This window comes from Sturnira hondurensis, unplaced genomic scaffold, assembly GCF_014824575.4.
Source record: "Sturnira hondurensis isolate 20B ecotype Veracruz unplaced genomic scaffold, ASM1482457v3 Scaffold0015509, whole genome shotgun sequence".
Taxonomy (NCBI): domain Eukaryota; kingdom Metazoa; phylum Chordata; class Mammalia; order Chiroptera; family Phyllostomidae; genus Sturnira; species Sturnira hondurensis.
In genome coordinates this window covers 9,933,320-9,953,634 of record NW_028088140.1, presented here as the reverse complement: position 1 = coordinate 9,953,634, position 20,315 = coordinate 9,933,320, and the positions used below count along the sequence as shown (strand labels likewise).

Genomic DNA, 20,315 nt, shown 5'->3' with positions numbered 1-20,315 from the left:
ACTTTCCTGGGTTACGGTGGAGGGAGTAAGGGAGTCAGTATAGGTAAGGTGTTTAGCACAGTGCCTGGCAGAGTAAGTGCTCAATCAACATTAACTCCTTTTTCCCCGCATCTGTCCTCTCCGAGAGGTCAGGGCCCATATTCAATTTGATTCCTTCTCCCACTTAGTGCTGGGCAAAGTATGAGAGCTCAGTAAGTATTTGCAGATGACAGAATTGAAGAAAAGCCAGGGGCCAGAGGATGGCCTCTGCAGTGGACAATGATGGTGGTCAGGACTAAAAGGGACCCTCAGGTCATGTAGTTCAGGCTTCTGATCTCCCTTTTTCACAGAAGAGAAGCAGGGGCCCAGGGAGGTGGGGTGGCCCTAATCAGAAAGCTAGGCAACCTCAGCTTCTTCCAAGGCTTTGCCTCCATGTCAGATGCCCCCAATCACACTGGACACGGGACCTCTTCATGTTGCTTCCACCTAACTTTGGCATCTCCTGGTGTTAGAATAAGCAAGGGCAGGGTGAAGGACAATCTGTCCTGTCAGTATTCTCCTGCCCCCCACCCCCGATGAAGGAGAGCTCATTGGCCTGCCCTGGAACCAGTAGCCTGCAGCTCCCTAAGGCACCTTGCTACTGTGTATTCCTATGCTCTGTCACTCTGTCATTTCTTGTGTGGCCACCAATAAAGCCACATAGTTGGATGAGTTCTAGATATCTTTTTTAACCAATATCACCAGGAGGTTCTTTCAAAGCTCTAACTTCAACTCCTCTTGCTAAGTATATGCCCATCTCCGTCTGTGAGCACAACCTGTCTCAGGGCCCCTGGAGGGCAACATTCAGTCTCACCCATCTCCTTTACAACTGTCCTTGGTACTGATGCCCAAGGACATAACCCCAGAACGTTTCACCCCCAAAGGTTTTAAGACTATAGAGAACTGGTGGCTACTCAGGGCTACAGACACCTTTAAAAATAGCCCTTTGTTTTCTTTGATTGCTGGAGTGTGCTTGGCAAGAGGTTCTGATGAGGCTAGTAGGTAAATACACCTGCTTCCTCCTCCCTTGGGCAAAACAATTGCGAGGCATATTCCACACCATTTCCCCAAAGTGCCTAGTGCACCACAGTATCAGTTGGCCAAAGCATGGCCTGACCATTAATGAACCTGTGTTGGCTTCCTTCTTTTCTGTATCTCATTCCTAACTCCTCTATTGACACTTCTTAGAGTCACCTTGTCCCAAATAAACTATTTCTGTTAAAACAAAAAAAAATTTTAAAATAGCCTTCCTTGTGGGCTGCCTCTGTGGATATAGACAAGGGCTGCAAGGCCTTCTCACCTGAACTCATCCACAGGGCCTGGGAGTTTGGCTGTCCTGGCTGCCTTCTCCAGCATATGCACATGTGTGCCCATGCATGCATGTGTGCATGCACACACAGTGCCTCTAAAGAGCTGTTAGGCTCTGAGAAATTCACACCCTCCTCCTGGGTCAGTTTCCTTACCAGTCACATGAGAGGGACTAACCTGTCTCTCAGGAGCCTTCCAGCTTCTGTGAAGTTGGATTTCAGTCCAATGAGACCCACCAAGTCCAAGGTTCCAGGCTCTCTGGCTGGTGGAACCAACTCCATTTTTTCCCACCTATGTGCACAGGGATCTGAGAGACTGTGGCCCTCCCTGATGTAATGGAGGGCAAAGAATATGGGCTTTGGTTTCAAGAAGACCTGGGGTAGAACCCTGGTCTGCTACAAACTATGTGACCTTGATCAAGCTACTCAACCTCCTCATCTACGAAATAGGCATCCTAATAACTCTTTGGCAAGGCTGCTGTGAGAAGTAAGTATAGCTTGCAAAGCACCTAGTACAGTGCCTGGAGCACAGTAGTCCTTGGTAAGTGGTGATGGCAGTGGTGGCTGCATTCTGAGTTGGAACCCTACAGTGTGGAATCTCAAAGGAATCTCCAGAAAAAAAGTATGGAGAATTCATAAGTGGAAAGTATCCTCAACGTTTAGTTTTCCTGTCATCCTTCATGAAACAGAAAAAAATAGTGTTTTTCACCATACCTCCAGGCTTTTCCCAGCCATCCCAGGGTTTCTGGAAAAGACTGAAGATGGACTGGCTTCCCTGAGGCTTCTTCCCACCCCTGTTCTCCAATCACGGAAGCAAAAACACAGTGAAGGGCCTTGCTCTGGGATATCACCAAGTCATGGGATCCATGGCTTCTGAGGAATCTGTGTATACTCACCACCTACAGGCAGTCCCTTTAACTATAGCCACCACAGTGTGGGCATCCCCTGGGTTGGCATTTGTCCAGTGCCCGTTGTGTGGATTTGCGCTTTGGTCACTTTGTCAGGGAGCTGTGGAGGCCTGAGTGTTCAGCACCTCTCTTTAAAGACTGAGCATCAACAGAATGTTCCCAGCTTCTGTTCCACTCTCTGCACTCCATCTATAAAAATGGTCCAAGGAAAGAGGTTTGAACCTTCATCCTAGGCTGTCACAGCTGGAAGGACTATCTCCTTCAATCCACGGTCTGTTATAGAATTGGAAGCCCATTGTTCCAGCGCCTGATACATGATTCCTCCTGACACAGTCTGTATGTCCCTTAGGCTTCCAGAGTTTGCTGGGCTGACCTCAGACCCTGAAGCTGCCACCCTTAGTGGATCAGATTTCAGGAAGCCTGGCACTTGGACAGGAATCATGTGGAATTCACTCTGTGACCTGCATAGCTTTTTGTAAGCCCCTCCCTCGAGCTCCTGGTGATCATGGCTGCCTTGGGCTCCATGTCCAGCTGCAGAAACAGAATCCTTAAATGGCAGTCCACTAGCCTGGAGAAACTCAAGGTCACTGCGACAAATGGGAGAACACTAGTCACAAGAGTCTTCCCCTGGCTGGGGCATGCACTTGAGAAGGTAAAGAGTAGACTGTGAGTGGCACCAACGTGAGAAAGCTTATTAGGCTGATGCACACACAGGGGCCCAGACCATCCATGGCAGTTATTCCACACACGAGAACACAGGATTTGAATATGGGCAATGAAAGTCTTTGAGAAATTGAGGGAATAAGAGTTGCTCAGAAGAATACTATATGTGCCTAGAGCCAGAATGACCTGTATGTTGGAACTGAACGTCCCATCAGGGAGGATCACTTGTGTGGAAAGCCAGCTTGTGCTCAGAGGGATGCTGGGTGCCTGCTGAGCATGCCTTGTTTTGGTGCATATATGACTCCCCTGAGGTTCCAGCTGACTTCCCAAAATGCAGACACTTTAATGCCAGCTCTCTGCTCAAAACCCACCAGTGACTTTCCAGTATGGCTGGAATAAAGGCCACCAGTGTGGCACTCAAGAGTATTCATGATCTCACCCAAATCTCCCTTTCCAGCCTTATCCCACTGAGTGGCCATCCACACTGAAATGCGCCCCAAACCTGCCAAGCCCTCTCAGATCACCATGCCTCTCACATGACTTCCTTCTTCCTGAAACGCCTTCTCCCCTCCATGCCCCTACTCTTCCACCCACTTCTTTCTCTGACTTGTCAACTCTTTCAAAACTTACTCATTGCCTCAAAAAAGAGTCTGTCCACGCACCACTGCAATATGATCTAATAATTCCTGGCACTTGCCTCTCTTCTAGCAACAACACCATTTTGTGCTCTAATTATTCATTGATGTGTCCTTCTCCTCCACCAGACTGTGCCATGTATACCTTTTTCTCACAGGTGCTTATCACAGTGGGCTGGCTCATGAAGTATGTTTAATAAATTTTAAATGAATTGGATGATGGATAGACATCTGGGTGGATGGGTGAATGAATATCATTTCATCTGTACTACTTTCCCAAGGGCAGAGATACTGAGGTGGGTTTGGTGATGCACCACCCAGACCCTCCTTTAAGGAATGACTTCTTGCCATGCTTTGGGAGTGCTATTGGATGCTGCCTTTAGTGGTCAGCCCCATCAGCTACTTCAGGGATTGTCTCAGTTGAAGAGAGATACTAGGCCTAAAGTCATGTCTTTCCCCTGAGTGACTGCATTTCATGATGAATTGAGGTGGTAATACGAGGACTTAGCCATTTGGACCCAACATGAGGTAAGTTGATAGGTCACTGTCATTCCAGAGCTGGCCACAGGATTGGCCAAGTCTTCGGTTGCACCTCCGTTGCATTTGGGTTCTCCCTTTGCTCCATGCTGCGTTCCTCTTCTCCCTTCTGTGGGTGTTGATCCTAAATGCATCTCCTAGTAAACATTGGGCACCCTGAGCTCAGTGTCTACTTCCTGGAGAACCCAATCAGTGACAGACACCGAGCTTTTCCTTTTCCTTCCTTTTTTCTGACAGCCAGGACTACCCTGGTCTCCCTACCCCCAGACCTGTGAGCCTTTCTGGGTTCTAGCACCTTTGACAAGAACTTTGGGCTCTCTTCCCAGAAAAATGCACATTACTTCATGTATGCCAAATTTTACCTCCACATTCAGAGGTCTTACAGATTCCATGGACCCCGTCTAAAAACACTGTATTGAAGAGATAATCATGGATTATCTCCCTTATGCCGAGGACAGTGCCAAGTATTGTAGGCAGCTCTGGTCATATGGAGAAACTATTTGGATACCACACACTATAGAGCTTTCAGACATTCATCACTATTGTCCTCAACACTAATGAAATCCTCATTCACAAGTAAGAAGGCTTGAATTGAGAGAGGCCCCTGGCTCTGCAACTTAACTAGTTGGTGATCTTCAGGAAGATACCTTACTCTTCTGCACCACAGTTTTCTCATTTGCAACATGAGGATGTGAATATCTCTCTTCCAAGAGAGTGATGAAATGAAATGGCTTCCTAGATTGGGATGCTGGCCACCACAAGATATTTAGCCTTTTTATAAGAGCAACGAGTGACAAGGAGGCCACCTGGCAGGACCCTGGCATCTGTGCTTCTGCAGCCCCTGCTAGGAAGCTGAGTCCCTGCAAGAAGCTGGAGGGGACAGGAGTGACTAAAGAGCTGTATGGGGATGAGGAGAGGGTGTGGGCTCTGCTTGGAGAGAAGACATCAGGGTCAGGGGCGCCCAGACTCACACTTCCTTACCAGAGGCTGGCTTGGCTGGTGGTGGCCCTCGGCACAAAGATGGAGAAAAGAATGAGGAAGAGTTGGAGGGCCAGCCCTGAGGTAACAAACCTGAGGTACTGATGGTGGTGAGCAGCTTGGGGGTGGGTGTGGGGAAAGCTGCTCTCCCATCTGCATGTGGCTACAACAGTAATTACTAGAGACTTGCTACCAGTGTTTGGAAGGCTGCAGGCCCCCTCAGGCTGGAAGATTCCCCCACACTGGATTATCCCAGACTCTGCCAGGCTTTTTAAAGCCCTTCTGGGACAAAGGTAATGAGGCATTTTCTAGAAAAAAGCTAACACGCCTCACATGTCAAGATTTTTTAGCCTTTACTGAAACACTTCTGTCTTTCCCTTGTCTGAGTCAGTAGAGTGATCTTAGATGGTCAGAATAGTCACCAACCAAGAGAAGCCAAGCATTGGCTTCTTTGAGGTCCTTTGAGGTCCCAGATGGTACTGGGGAGGGCTAAGGTGAGCAGAGGCCAGAGGTAAAAGCCTCTGTGCTGATTCAAAGAACAGGATGGAAAATGCTATCCAAGGTGGTGTAAAGGGCCCTGGGAGTCAGGGTCCAATGTCACCTCCATCTGCAGCATTCAGTATGACCTTAGGAACATATGGCTTCTCTCTGGACCTCTGCTTCCTCATCATAAAGTGGACAGTTAGAGCAAGATGCTGTGACATCTGGAAGGAAAGTGGGGCCTAGCTTCCCCTCTCACCCCTTCCTTCTGCACCAGCCCTGCTGATGTGTACCAGTCAGCCCTCAACACCCAAGACACAAGCCTCCCCTTGCCTCCCTTCTGTCATTTAATCCATGCCAGCACCTCCTCTGGCCCATGGCTCCTTGATCTACATTATCCAAGCTGGAAGCCAGGTCTCAGAATAGAAACCCCTGGAGGAAGGCAGCTGTGGCTTTCTGGCCTCATCCACTCACAGAAGCTGCCCTGACTTCATTGGTTTTGACAGATGTCTCCCTCCCATTTCCCCAGGGCTCTGAGAGAGTAAGTTATTTTCTCCTGTCTGCTTCTTGGAAAATCCAGCCTCTGCTCTCACAGCTGTTCCAAAAGGTGCTGGCAAGTTTGGTTTGTTAGTAGGGCTTTCTATCAAAGGGAGGCATTTCTGTCAAAGGGAGTGCATTTCTCTGAGCTTGCGCCCTCCCCAGATGTCCAATGGGGAAAGCACCCCTGCTTAGCTCACCCCACAATGGAACACTAGCGCCTGGGCATGTCAGAACCTTGTGCACCCCAGGGAGGTCTTATCTAGAAGCTTCCTCAAGACAGCTCCCTCACAAGCTTCCAAGCTGGCCACACTGACCAATGCCATCTTGTTGCCTCTGGAATCCTAATATTTTTGAGTATTTTATTTTCTCACAAATAGACATGGATCTGTAGCAAAATCAAGCTTTAAGCACATCCCGCCCTTTTCCTGCCCCTGCCACAGCACACAGTTTCATAAGTGCATGCTTCTTCTAACCCCGGCAGACAGAACTTAGTGTGCACCTAAATACACCTCGGATCTCCTCACCTTTTATGTCTGCTTGCATCATTACCCCTAAGATAAAATGTTTCTCCTCCCAGTGTTCTCATCTTACCAACCTTAAGATGAAGTTCTGGAACTGCTCCCCTTAAAACCACCCCTGAACACACAACCAAAGTAATCTCACAGCTGGTACAGATTGCACTTAATATTTATTGCCCAGTGAATTCTGGCTTTTATTTATTTTTTCTTTTATTATGAACTAGTCCATAATGCAAATAAAAACAACATATGTGTCCTGGCTGGTGTGGCTCAGTGGATTGAGTGCTGGCCTGCAAACCAAAGGGTCACCAGTTCCATTCCCAGTCAGGGTACATATGCCTAGGTTGCCATCCAGGTCTCTAGCTGGGGGCATGTGAGAGGTGACTGATCCTCTTCCTCCCTTCCCCCCCTCTCTAAAAGTAAATAAATAAAATCTTAAAAATACAAATATGAATAACATATGTGAACTTAAAGAAACATATATACTTGTACCTAGCTCAAGAAATAGCACATTTAGAAGCCCTTAATACCCCGTACATTCCTCCTTCCCTCCTCAGAGGAATCCCTGTCCCAAATTTGTATTTATCATTCCCCAGATTTTCCTCCAGGGAAGATTCCCTCCTATTTTTACATAAGCAGTGGTGGCTGCCCAGCAGGAGCACCAAGAGTTGGATGGGGAGCTGGGTGAGGAGGCCCAGGAACACTCTAGGTCTTGCCTATTATTCCAGCAAGGAAGACTTTCAGGAAAGAAAATGGACTTGTCCCCTGAGGACCCACCCCCTGCTGGTTCTTTGTGGCCTGGGCGTGTAATGATCTCCAAATGGACCACGGTGACTGCCAGGAACCACGCAGGTGATGCTGGGAGTGGTGTCCTGAAGAAAGGAGTCAGCCTCTCACCAGCTGGGAACCGGACTCCCAGTGTGAGTGCCTCTGGAGCCCCTGAGAGGAGGGAGCACATGAGGCCACAGGCCGCGCTGGCCGACTCCTGGTCGGGGCAGCACTGCGGCAGCTCCAAGTGTGGGCTCGGGGCTAGGTTTCATGGACCAGAATGTTGGCTGAGCCTTTCACCTGCCGTGTGCCCTTGGGCAAGTTGCTTAACCTCCCTGTGCCACATGTTCCTCTCGATGAAAGAACTAAGTTGTGATATATGTCAAATGCTAGATAAGGCCTATCTAAGTGGTAACTGTCTTTTTCCTTTTTAGGATATCCCACATGCTATTTTGCTAAATAAGAAAAATTGTTAAAAGCACTCTTCAGTTTCCCTATAATATGATTAAAAAATTAAAAGTGTAGAAAGGATGTTATTTCAGAATGAAGAATAGTCCTTTAACTTTAACTATCATTTTTTATGTGTTTGGTGTCTTGTACTAGAGTTCTTTAAGTGACAAAACATTGGACTTTTCTGTACGGTATTACTACTAAAGCTCTGGATTAGAGATGATGCCAAGAGAAGCTGACCAGAAGGCAGTAAGAGCCGAGAGGAATGTAATGAGTATGAGATTGAGAACCAGACACACTGACTTCGGTTAAAGTTTGGCCACTATTTTTGTGGCATTGGGCTAGTTCCTTAAGTTCTCTGAGCCTATCGCCTTGTGTGTGAAGTTAAGATACCTACCACATGCTTTTGCTGGAAGAGTTAGTAAAATAGTGTCCATAAAGCCCCTGACACCTATTGGATGCTGGGCAGGTGTAGCTTTCCTACTCTAATCTGGGCTTGCTGTGCTTCACCAGCTTCTGGCTCAAGAGCGATTACTCCCTGGAGAGTAAAGGCTTCATCTTATTCTTCTTGGATTTCATGGAGAGCCCTCTGAGGGTCACCTACACAACCACGTGTGCACACAGCCCCATGCCTGCCAGGGCATGAGACCTGAAGTCCCTTCACCCACGTCCCGGTTCAACCCAGATCAGCCCTACCTCACTCCAGCAGAGTAGATGTTCCTTTCCAGGGAAGCATATCTTTCCACCTCCTCACAGGCTCAGCTGCTGCACATGCCAGGAGAAAGTTCTCTGATAGCCTACAGGTGCTTATGGCAGTCAGGTGTGTGTTTGCCAAAACAAGAGTCTTGTGACACAAGAGATGGAAATGGCAGAATTAAGGACATCCATCAAGTTAGTATGGAGAAAAAGTTCTACCTGTTTCCCTATGGTCACCTTCCTTATTGTCACCTTTCTTACTGGAAGTCCTTCCTAATGTCTAGCTTCAATCTTACTTGCTGCAGTAGGAACCACTCACAAGCTTTCAATAACAGAATGGCCCTGCCATTTCCCACATGTGTGTGGGTTTCATGGGTCCCTTACGAAAATGTTTTGAAGGAACAGGCAATGCAGGACACACTGGCTTTGGGGAGAAGCCTCAGAAATCTCAGCTTGGAGAGCCCTCCACAGGCAGGGCAGGAGTCAGTACCAGGCCATAAACCTTCCCCTGAGGTGGCTAAATGTTCTCCTTCTCTTAGGAGAATAGGCAGCCAAACTGGCAAGAAGATATTTCTGATAAAAATGCTTCTGCTCTTTAATCTCGTCCTAGCCTGCCCCGTAACAGTCTAGTAGTGGGTTAAATCATATCCTCTTGTGCCTCTTTGTCTAGAACAATCTTTTTCCCAGCCTGTAGCCCTGCCTCACTGGCATTCATCTGGGCCTTTAGCTCCTCCAATCTCTTCCCCAAACTGGTTCCTCATTTCTCAGAGTCAGTCTCTCTCCCTCTCTCTTTCTATCTCTGTCTTTCTCTCAGATACTGGGCTTTTCCAGTCAATGCTCTATATTTCATGGGGCCAGGCTTGAATATAAACATCCAAAAAACTGCTCCTCCTCCATGCCCATCACCCCCATCTAAGGGAGGCAGGGAACCTGTCCATGAAGGGCAGGGTTCAATGGCCCTGAACAACACGCAAGGTAATGTGTCCCTCACTACCTGCTATACCAGATCTCTGCCACCAGGACCCCATCCCTGAAGCAGTGAGCCATTCTCTCTAAACTGAGTCTCTAGCCCCTACTCCTGGGACTCCTGGGTCCTAACTGGCTTCCCCTCCTGCTCTTGAAAAATCCAGCTTTAAAATAGCTGGCATTTATTGAGTGCTAACTATATACCAGACTTCTTGCCAAGCATCATCTCATTTAATTCTCCCAACCACTCTAATGGTAAGTGGTTAGAGGTAAGTGGTGTTGACATCCCCATTTTACAGATAAGTAAAATGAAGGTTAGAACACTTAAACAATTGAACCAAGGTCACAGAGTTTGTAAGCGGCCAAGCCAGGACCAGAACCCAGGACTAGCACCATATTCAGTGCTCCCTTGAAGTCTTTCTGAGCTGGTCTTCTATCTAGCTCAGGGCATTTCCTTCCCAGCTTTTCTCCTCTCTCTTCCTTTCCACCCTAAAAGGGATCCACGAAGATCATCTGGCACTCAGCCCTCTGCTCTTGGATGAGAAAGGGGACTCGTATTTTAAGTTCTTTATTGATCAGTAATTAAGAGTATCCTGTTTAGTAAACTCATGCTAATATGCTACCTCAGTCTTTCATGAATTTGTCTCTGGTGAGTCAGTTTCCCTGGAATCAGAGGGCCTAGGATAGCCTAATTGATCTCCAAAGCTGCAAAACTTTGGCATAGACTTAGAACACCGTGACTTCCCCATGATCCCACCAGTCTGTGTGGATGGTAGCACCGGGGCATGACTGAGGCAACACATTCAAACAGTGACAAGGAGGAGGTAAGGCCTTCACATCACTGTGCTTCGTGTGGCTGTCATCTTAGCCTCTGCCAGGATCCACCTTGAACAAATGGCTCCTCTTCTCTGAGTATTTCCTTGACTATAAAATGGACACAATAATTCTTGCCCCTGTGACCTTTAACAAGTTGGTGATGAAGCTGAAATAATGAGTGAAAGGACAAGAAGGAGCTTTGTAATCTGGAAAACGCTGTACACACATGAGTCGTTAAGGTCATGGCTGACATTCCACTTCAGCCTCCTTCATTTCCCATCATTTCTGTCCTGGGAGTGACAGAACAGCATGTGGGTCTAGGACCAAAGCTGAAGCCCATGGTATGGAGGAGGGAAGGGGGCACCACTCTCTCCCTTCGTACTCTGGGGGCCCACCGGCTAGACTGGGCGGCCCAAATGTGTGGATATAGGGAAAATGAGAGCAGGCACTTGTGCAAGGACTATAGGTTATGAGTGAGGTGAGGATTTTCTCATTTTTAAAACAATAAGCAAAATAGAGAAAGAATAAACCCATGCACTAGTTTTTTCTCACATATGCTCATACTAGTTTGAGCATTGCCTTTCCCATATGCCTCTTGGGTCTACCATCTGTATAACATCATTTGCCCCTTGTTTTGCTTTATGGATGCTCCTGGTCTCTCCATGTGTCTGTCTCCTCCATGACCAAGGCACAGTGCCTTCTTAAAGAATCACTGCTAGGATGGCCTTGGGGATTAGACAGTTCCCCACCCCATGTTATAGCTGAGGACACCGAGGCACAGAGAAGGTGGGTACCTTATCTGAGTCAGGTTTCACCAGAAAGCCTGACTTCTTCCTTGTTCTGCACTTCACCAGCTGGGAGACCATGGGTAAGGCACCCTTGTCTGGTCCTCAGTCTCCTACCTATTCAGTCAGGGCCGCTGCATCCCTTAGCTCACCTCCAGCCCTGATGTCCTGAGGTTCTAAGTCAACAGACCCTTCTCCCTGTTCCATCTGGGGCCTCTCCTTGCTGGAGACCACAACACAGGCCAGTCTTTCCCCAGAGACAGCTGTCTTCCCCAGGTTGTTTTTTAATTGTCACCAAAGAAATGTCAGACTCTGCTTTCTTAAGCCATCCCAAGGTCTCTCAAAGGCAGTAAAAGTCTTTAAGAATGCCTGGTATGATTAAATCACACTTGCTATAGATTAAGATTATTTCATCTTTTCTGATCTTGTAAAACAAATTTAAAACCCTTTTGTCATACATCAGAAACACATATTAGAATTACAAATTATTTTCATTGTCATAGTGTTGGTTAGAAGATAAATGAATAAGTAATGATGCCCTTTCAGAGGAGAAAGACCAAACAAAACAAGAAAAGCACAGGAGATAGTGAGGTCAGATAAATCTCTAGGCCTGATGGCCAAGAGAGGCGACTCTCTGGGAACAAAAAAAAAAATCCAAAAGATTCAAACAAGAAGTTTTCAGTTAATAAAACAAAAATGTTTCCCAGAAAATTGGACAAAACTCTTCATTAATAAAGGCTGACTGAACAGAGATGGCCAGACATTCCTTGTGGTGTATTTCATTTGGTTGTTCTGGAAGTATTATCTTTAGTTATTTATTTTTAAAATAATAAAGCCCAGAGTTTGGGGGTTTTGTTTTTACCCCTAATAAATATTCTCTGGGTCATCTTCCTCCTCAACTTGGTTGCTCCAATGTGTTTTCTTAATTTGCCTGGAGTCTGAAAACAGCCTCCTGCACAGGAGGGAGGGCAGGAAAGAAAGGCCTGACCTTCTCAGTCCTTGAACTACAAGTCAAGTTCTCTGAAAGGAGCTGACCTCAAGCAGCCTGCTTCCTGTGGCTGGGGAAGTGGGAGCCAGCTGCTCACTCGCCCTGCTGCACTTTCACTTCCTGTGCTCAAAAAACACCTCCATTTTGTTATCTGACTCCAGGGGCAGAAACTGCAGCGGATGCTGGGTTCAAATCCTCACTCTGCCGTGTACCAGACATTGGGAACTTGGATAAGTCATTCATTATCTCTGACTCTCAGTTTATTTGTTTATGACATAGAAACAATCATAGAAACATTTTATAAGCTTTTAGCGAGAATTAAATACTACTTGTGTAGCATATAGCAAGTGCTCAGTATATGACAGCTAGTGTTCTCTTTCCCTCTCTCATGGGTGGGGACACAAAACTCAAATATTGAGTGAGGAGAGATTCTCTGATCACCTCTCAATGTCACTGACAAGAAGGTGAATGTCTTAACAAGCAGCTCTTTGAAGGCCAGCCCCAGCCTGGCCTTACCCACACTGTGTAGCCCTCTGACTTAGGTAAGAAGGTCTCACTTGTGTAGGCTTAGGTAAGTTTCCTAAGTCCCTCTGGTGATAACCTAGGTTTCATGAAGAGACCAGTCTCAGAGGATGGCTCAAGGCCTGGGAGGGAAAAGTACACAAGGAAATTGACCTGGACAAATACTTGACTCCAAACATGAGTTTCACATCCCAGCTGAAGAATGTCTTCTGAACAGAAAGTCAAACATCATGACAAGACAAAGCTTTCCTAATGCTTTCTGGAATTGGTGGGGGTACCAACTGCTGAGGTATCACAGTATTTTGATATGTGCTTTGTTTTAGTACCTACCAGGTCTGGCAGGGAAGACACAGGTGGGGCAAATTGCACAGAAAGGTAAAGTGACAGGTCACACAGTTCATTGGGGGACAGATTTCACTAGCTCCTGGACCACTCTTCTGCCATCTTGTCGTGGTCACCCTCAGATATGGAGCCTAGCCAAGGTGAATTCTGCTGGAACCACAGGAAATCCTCAGAAGACTGGTCAGCAAATCTGCTCAAAAAGCCCACATGAGAAGGAGCAAGCCTCTCCCCTACCCCTTCTGTGTCCCACACCAGAGTCCTCAATCCCCAGAGTTCCACATGGGCCAAGCAGGAAGGATGCTCCACTCCAGGGCAGGACATGGGAATTTCTACAGCTCTGGCTCAGGTCCCATGATCCCAATCCTTGCAAAGGCCTCTGGGAACTAGACTCTGAAGGAGACCAGACAACTTCCCCTTGGTCTTTCCTGCCCCCACACAGAACCCCTACCCCTACCCCAAGGCCTAGAAGAGAAGCTGAGGCTTTTACGTGCCTCTCTAGGGATTTGGAAAACACAGTCTGCAGCCCCTCCCTTTTCCACCAGTGGGTGGGGCAGGTTTCCCAGCATCCTCTGAGCCTCAGATGTGACAAAATGGAGTGGGCACTGACACCAAAGATCCCAAGCCCTGCAGTTTGATGACTAAACTGTGTTGATTGAGAATTTAATTGCTCCATAATGGCTGAGTAAACACTGGCTGGTCCATTGATCGTGCCTCAGGCCAGCTGGGGAGAGAGGAAAGGCAGAGGGAAGCACAGGACAACACTAGCAGAGTGCTCCCCTGAAGTCACTCTTGGAAAGGTGACCCTTCTTCCAGAGCCTGAAGTCACTGCCATATACACCCTGTGGGTCTGGGGGCTGGCAAGCAGGTGACATACAAGAGGGGCAGAGGCATCAGGAGATTCTGGTTATTGGTTAGGCAGGAGGCTGTCTCAATGCATGCAGTGGGAAATGCAGGCTACAAAATCCTTCCTCCCAATTAAAAAAAAATCCTTTTTAAAGGATTAAAAAATCAATTAAAAAATCCTTTTTTTTTAATTGGGAGGAAACATAAAATCCAGTGCATAAAAAAGTAAAACCCCAGATGATAACACACTAATATATTAAGAGAAGTTAATTTTGTATGGCTGGATTCAATTTTTATTTTCTTTTTATTCCTGTATTTTCCACATTTCCAACAACTAGCAAGTGTAACTTATAATCAGAGAAAATAAACATTATTTAAGATTAAATGAAGTATCATGAAGTATTTCTCCTATGCTACTTTTTTAAAGAAATCCTAGCAGCAGCTGTATGGAAAGAGGATGTGTTTGGAGTTAGGCCTGGGCTCACCCTCTCCAGCCCCAGAACTGATTCCCAGTGGTCCCTCTATCAAGATACCCAATTTCTCTCCATCTAAGATTCCTTATTTGTAACTGGGAGAAGCAGCTATCTCTCAGAGAATTGAGTGAGATAAAATGCTGAGAGTGCTGCCCTGGCTGGTATAACTCAGTGGATTGAGCACGGGCCTATGAATCAAAGGGTTGCTGGTTCAATTCCCAGTCAGGGTACATGCCTGGGTTGCAAGCTAGGTCCCCAGTAGGGGGAGTTCGAGAGGCAATCACACACTGATGTTTCTCACCCTCTCTTTCTCCTTTCCTTCCCTTCTCTAAAAATAAATAAGTAAAATCTTCAAAAAACAAAAAACAAAAAAAATATTGAGAGTTCTTAGTACAACACTTCTAGCATGTTCAATAAGCATTGTGTTCAATGAATATTAGAGTCTATTCCATTCTGGAGTAGGGCAGAGTCCTTCAGGAAGAAGGTCCAAACACTGGGGGTAAGTCAGTTCAGTCTGCTGGGGTCCAGACTGTACCCCATCCCCACTGTTATCTCCTCCTCAGCAGGCTGGGGGTTATTCTGTTTCCTCCCCAGCACCTCCTCTTTCTGACCTGCCCCCCAGCCTTTTGTCATTATCTTAATAGAAGCTGATCTTCCTCATATCTCTCCATTGCCACCCACAGAAACAAATGGACTGCCATTCTAGATACTAGGAGGCAGCTGGCCAGCTCTAGGGTCATTGTTCCAAATGTCACTGAGAGCCTGAGGGGGGGTGGGGGGGAACCTGTGGGATAGAAAGTAGGGCTGCAATTACTAGCCTCCTCAATTCCCCAGAATAAAGCCCTTGCCATCAACTAGCAGCAGGGAGGAGGTGGGGAAGGCAGATAAAAGAACCTGGCATGGACTTGCTGCCCTCTGGCTGGCACTGGGCCCACTCTCCAAGTTCTCACCTGAGGGCATATTACCCTGGTGAGCACAGGCTGTTTGACTAGGGATGCGTGAACCTAAGCACAGTGGAGCCCATGATAACTGCTAGCCCCATAGCTGTTCCATTGTATATCAGTCCCTGATGCCTACCACTCAGCTTCCCGTCTCACAGACACACAGCTTCCAGACTTGCTGAACCTCAGGGAGCATCACTGCCCACTTCTGGGAGCATCAGTTCCTAGGAGGCCCCAGGTCCTGAGATTTCTCCTGACCCCATGCCCCAAAGGCTGTCTGTCCTACAGATGGGGAAACACAAAAGAACAGGACTGGAGTTTCTCCCTCTTTGGGATGGAGTGAGGATCTCTCCAGGCCCTGGGGCTCATCAACCCTGGCTGAGGGTTTTTTCTCCCCACCCTATAAACCAACCCCCTCCTCCTCTATCAGTTTATACAGATCAGCAGCACTGCAGCCCCGAGGGCATGACCCTGCAGGCTCAAGGAAAGGAATTCTTGCTCAGCCCTTCAGCTTGGATGTGGGCAGGGAGGGGACAGACCCCTCAAACTTGTGCTGACCTTGGTCACCACTGGCTTTAGGGTACAGTGGAAGAAGGTGAGGGGGCCTCTGTGGCCAGCTCTGTGATGACACAGGAAAGGCCCCAGTGACCCTGAGATCTGATGATTGGTTTGGATTCTTCATTGGTGTCCCCTGTAGAGATTAATTGGCTCATTCCTAGAAATGCTCAGAAGAGGCTGATGGGGCTGGAGGCTGGCCTAGCTGGTGGGAAACCAGACTGGCCTATGGGGAGGAGCCTGGCTTGTGTTAGAGTGCTCTGTGCTGGCCCTCAGCTTGGTCTCTGGTCTCTGACCTCTGAATTCTTGTAGAGAAGCTCACAGGGAGGTAGGACACCTGACTAAAGAGTGGGGATTAAGGGCTGGGAAGGAGTCAAGGACAGGGTTGGAAGCAGGGATGTGGGACCTTGAGTCTGATGGCAGGCAGAAAACTTATCTCAGGATGGAATTCCCCCACGAATCCAAGAATAGACAGACAGATTGACACATACACTGTCAGAAAACATCTAGATAGGCTCTTTCCAGAGAAGGCAGGAAACTGTCATCAGAGGCACAGACAGACAGAAACACACTCTAGGAAACTACAAACCAGACAGACAGAACAACTTAGAATAACTGGGAACAGAGATAGAAAACAAGTGGACCAACTTGAGTACCAAACTACCTGCCCCACCCAGAGGGGAGGGCTACAGTAGGCAGCACCTATAGGCTCCCCCATGAACCAACATTCAAGAAAATCTGCCACCACCCACCCTCCCTCCTTAGAGAACCCTTGCCCCAAGGTTGGGGCCTGCCCTTCAAGGGGGAAACTAAGATAATAGGTTTCCTAACACCTCACCCCAAATCTTGGAAGAGAACCCTTATTCCCTTGGAGCCCAGACCCCATGAGGGGGCAGCATCCCTCCTTATCCCCACATATACCCTCCTCTCTCCCACCACTTCCCACCAGGAGCCACGTAGCTGGGCCAGGGTGGGTCTGGCTAGGCAGAGGAGGGTTGGCATGTGAAAGAGTGGGAGGGGTGAGTTTGAGAGAGAAGGACCAAGGAAAACCCAAAGGAAGATTCCTGTTGTTGGGTTTTGTGAGGGTATGGTGTTACTCATCTTCACCAATGCTTGGATGGCAGTGATGGGGTGGGAGGCAGACCTGATAGTTTCCTTACTGCTCCTCTCTTGACAGGGAGGAAATTTTTAGAAGACATGGGAAGAGCCAGGGCCCACCACATCTTTCTTCCCAGACCACCCTTGTGCCACTCCACTCCACTCTCTACTTCCTCCTACTTACTTCCTCCTCTCTACTTCCTCCTTCACTTTCTCATTCTTGCATTTCCCTCCTTCCTTCTAGTTTCCGGGTGAGCCATTCTCAATTTGGAGGCATCACAGTGCCCCCCCCCCCCAGATGGGGGCCTCCTCAAGGACCCAAATGGTCTTCCTTGTCATTATGTCCCAGCACAGCACTTAGCACAGAGACCACCCAGGGCCTCGTACAGAGCCTGGTCCTTTCCTTTGCCTTCCATCCTCCAATTTGGTCAGCTGCAGGGAACAGCTATGCCTCCTGCAGCCTTGGATTGAAGGATCTGGAGGAGTTACTGGGGCCCAACTGCCATAGTTTCCTCGTCAGAGTCCTGCCTTGTACCCAACGCCCTCTGAATTCCCTTCAAGGAGAAATGAGTAATAATGCCTTTCAGGGGGTGGTTTTCTGTCCTTAAGCTTGATAGCCACCATCTCTAATTATTACCTAGTTATTATCCAAGGAAGAAAGGGAAAGATCGTGGAATGGTTAGATCCTAAACATGGAAGTGGTGAGCAGGGGAAGTGAATGCCTTAAGTGTGTACCTGGGCGTTGGTATTTACTGGCTGTATGACTGTGGGCAAGTCCCTTGAGTGCTCTGGACCTCACTCACCTCTCACGTAAGACAGTGATTATAAAGCCTGCCTGGTCTTATTTCCCTGAGCAGGTGAGAGGCCCAGTGAGGCTATATGTAAATGTTATGTTCTAAATAGATCAACCCCTTCTGTATACAGATGAGGACACTGAGGCCCAGGGGTATTAAATTGCCCAAATTCATTCTGACAACAGGAAACTGTAGATGGGGCGAATTTTAGTTCAGAATGGAAGAATCATGACTCCGAGTAAAGTAAAGAACAGGAGAAATGTGCAGAACTGTGAGACAGAAAAATTGATAGAAAAGAGAAGAAAACAAAGTGTAATGGGGACAGAGACTGACAGTACACACAAATCAAGATGAGAATGAGAGGAAATTGATGTGGGCAGGGAAGAAGGGACGGAGGAGCCGAAGGGCAGTGAGAGAGATAAATGTGGGAGGAGAAAGGTGAGAGCATGATGGAGAGAGAACACAAGGAAAGGAGACAGGAAAAAAGAGGGCATATGAATAACTCAAAACAAGACGAAGGAGAAAGCCTGGGACAGTGACACCAAACCCTGACTTTTCAATACTCCCCTTCCTTTCCAGGTTGTCAGCTAACTCAGCGAAGTTTGTAAAATGCTGAAATTAAACTCAGTCATCTTGGATCCTTTATGGAAAGAGAAAGATTAGGAAAAATGTAAATACTTGATTTAAGAGGAAGTATGGGCACTATCATTGATTGAACAACTATTGATTGGCAGACAACCTACTGAGTGATATATATATATATATATATATATATATATAAACACATTAATTTCCCTTGACATTTAGAAATGTACTTCATATAGGCCATTTAGAGGGGAGGAGGATAAATTTGGGATTTGAACAAAAGGGTATAATATCCTCAAAAGTTGGGAATGGCTCATCTGGGGTCCAGAAGAAGCAAAGAGAAACAAGTATGAGGAAGGAGGTAAAAACAAACAAATGAGCAAAAATACAAGACCCAAGAGGAAGAGGCCAAATGGCACAATGGTGTATGCTTTGCTCTGCTCGGGGTAGGACTGTGGGGGTGGGGAGGGCAGGACCACCCATCAATTACTGCGCACCTGTGGGAGGCCAGGTCAGCACAAGAGGGCTTTTGCTCGGCATCAGCGGCTGGGCAGCAGAACTGGTGCAGCACGGTCTCATTCCTGCAAGCAGAGCAGAGGGAGAGCATCAGAGCTCAGCTGACACAGGCTGGGCTCAGACTGGGTTTCTGACACCAAGGCACTTCTGTCCTGAAACCTTGCCCTGTGTCACTGAAGTCTCCAGCACTACTCCAGGGAAGGAAGTGCAGCATCGATTTTCTGTCATCAAGGCCTCTTCAGTCACCCATTAGGCCCAACTCAATCACCACCTCCTGCTTGCATTGACCTCTTGTCAATGGAACTCTTCCTACTTCTGCACCTCTATCCCCTCAGTAGCTCCTCTATTTGTATGAGCCATTTTTTCCCTCTATCCTTGGTCATTATCATAGTTCTTTATAACCCTGTTCCCCACTAAGGTCCGGCAAGGCAGAACTAGTCTATTCATCTGTGGTGCACAGAATTACATGCAGTAACCATTTTAAAGCTGTTCACATGCAAAGATACAAAGCACTCCTACAGAAATTTTAGTGTTGCCAGATGAAAATCCAAGGTATGGTGCTTCATGGATTTGTTTGATGCAGATGAAAAGCCAATCCAGGAAGCAGAGACCTGGTTCTAGTGCCAGCTAGCCGGCTGTGTGATACCTAGTTCACCTCTTCTGGATCACAAATCATTTACTGATGAAATGATGGAGCTGAGCTAGAAAAGTGGTTCTCAGCCCCAGCTGCTTATAAGACTCACCAGAATATTTTAAAACCTACCCTGCCCAGGCCCTGCCTACCCTACCCCCAAGGACTGATTCACTTGGTCTGGCCTGGCTCCTGAGCACCAGGAATTTTTATAAGCTCCCAGGTGATTCTAAAGGCAGCCAGAATTGAGAGTAATTAGACTAGATAATTTCCAAGTTCCCTTCCACCTCTAAAATGCTGCAATTCTAATATCCACTTTGAGCCAACTTGGGACTTAATGTTGAAATTATTTTTTCATAAAGTAATACTGTCCATTGCTTTCTCTCTCTTAGCAAGCAGTCACTGCACTGGGCCTTATGGAGTCAGACAACACCAGGCCTGAAAGGGCCCCCAAAGATCACCTGAAAGAGATTTTTAAACTTATTTAGCTTCAGAACACTTTGTCCAAATTCAGTCTTTACTGGAAGCTGCTAAATTTGGCTATCCTCGTGGAAGAAAGTAACACTGAAGCCTACCCTAATTTGACAAAAATAAATTCCAAAGAGATTGCGTGTTAAAATGATAAAAATACAAGGGAAAATAAAGAAGGAAACTTGGGAATATAGGCTATATGTTAAGGAGACATAAAACAAGAAACTGAAAAGCCAGTAAAAAAAGATAAACATATCTGACTACACAGAAGAAAAATATCTGTTTTGAAAAAGATACCCTATTAAATTTTTTAAAAAGCCCTATCAGTGTGGCTCAGTTGGGTGGGCATTGTCCTGCAAAGTGAAAGTTTGCTGGTTTGATTTCCAGTTAGGACACATACCTGGGTTGCAAGTTCGGTCCTTGGTTGAGGCATGTGCAAGAGGCAACTGATCGATGTTTCTCACCCTCTCTTTCTCCCTCCCTTCCCCGGT

General features: G+C 47.1%; 1 protein-coding gene across 5 annotated transcripts in view; it reads right to left on the bottom strand.

Annotated features, from left to right (window-relative positions):
* IQSEC3 (IQ motif and Sec7 domain ArfGEF 3) overlaps positions 1-20,315 on the bottom strand; it is a 122,706-nt gene that overhangs the window by 60,805 nt on the left and 41,586 nt on the right. For all 5 annotated transcript variants that reach the window (XR_005069210.1, XR_005069209.1, XR_005069211.1 and 2 more), the window contains exon 2: positions 18,704-18,787. Coding sequence is in view for 2 of the 5 variants with exons in the window: in XM_037064746.1 (XP_036920641.1) it covers positions 18,704-18,787 (84 nt within the window). In the remaining 3 variants the exon portion in view is untranslated. The remainder of the gene's footprint in view (positions 1-18,703; positions 18,788-20,315) is intronic.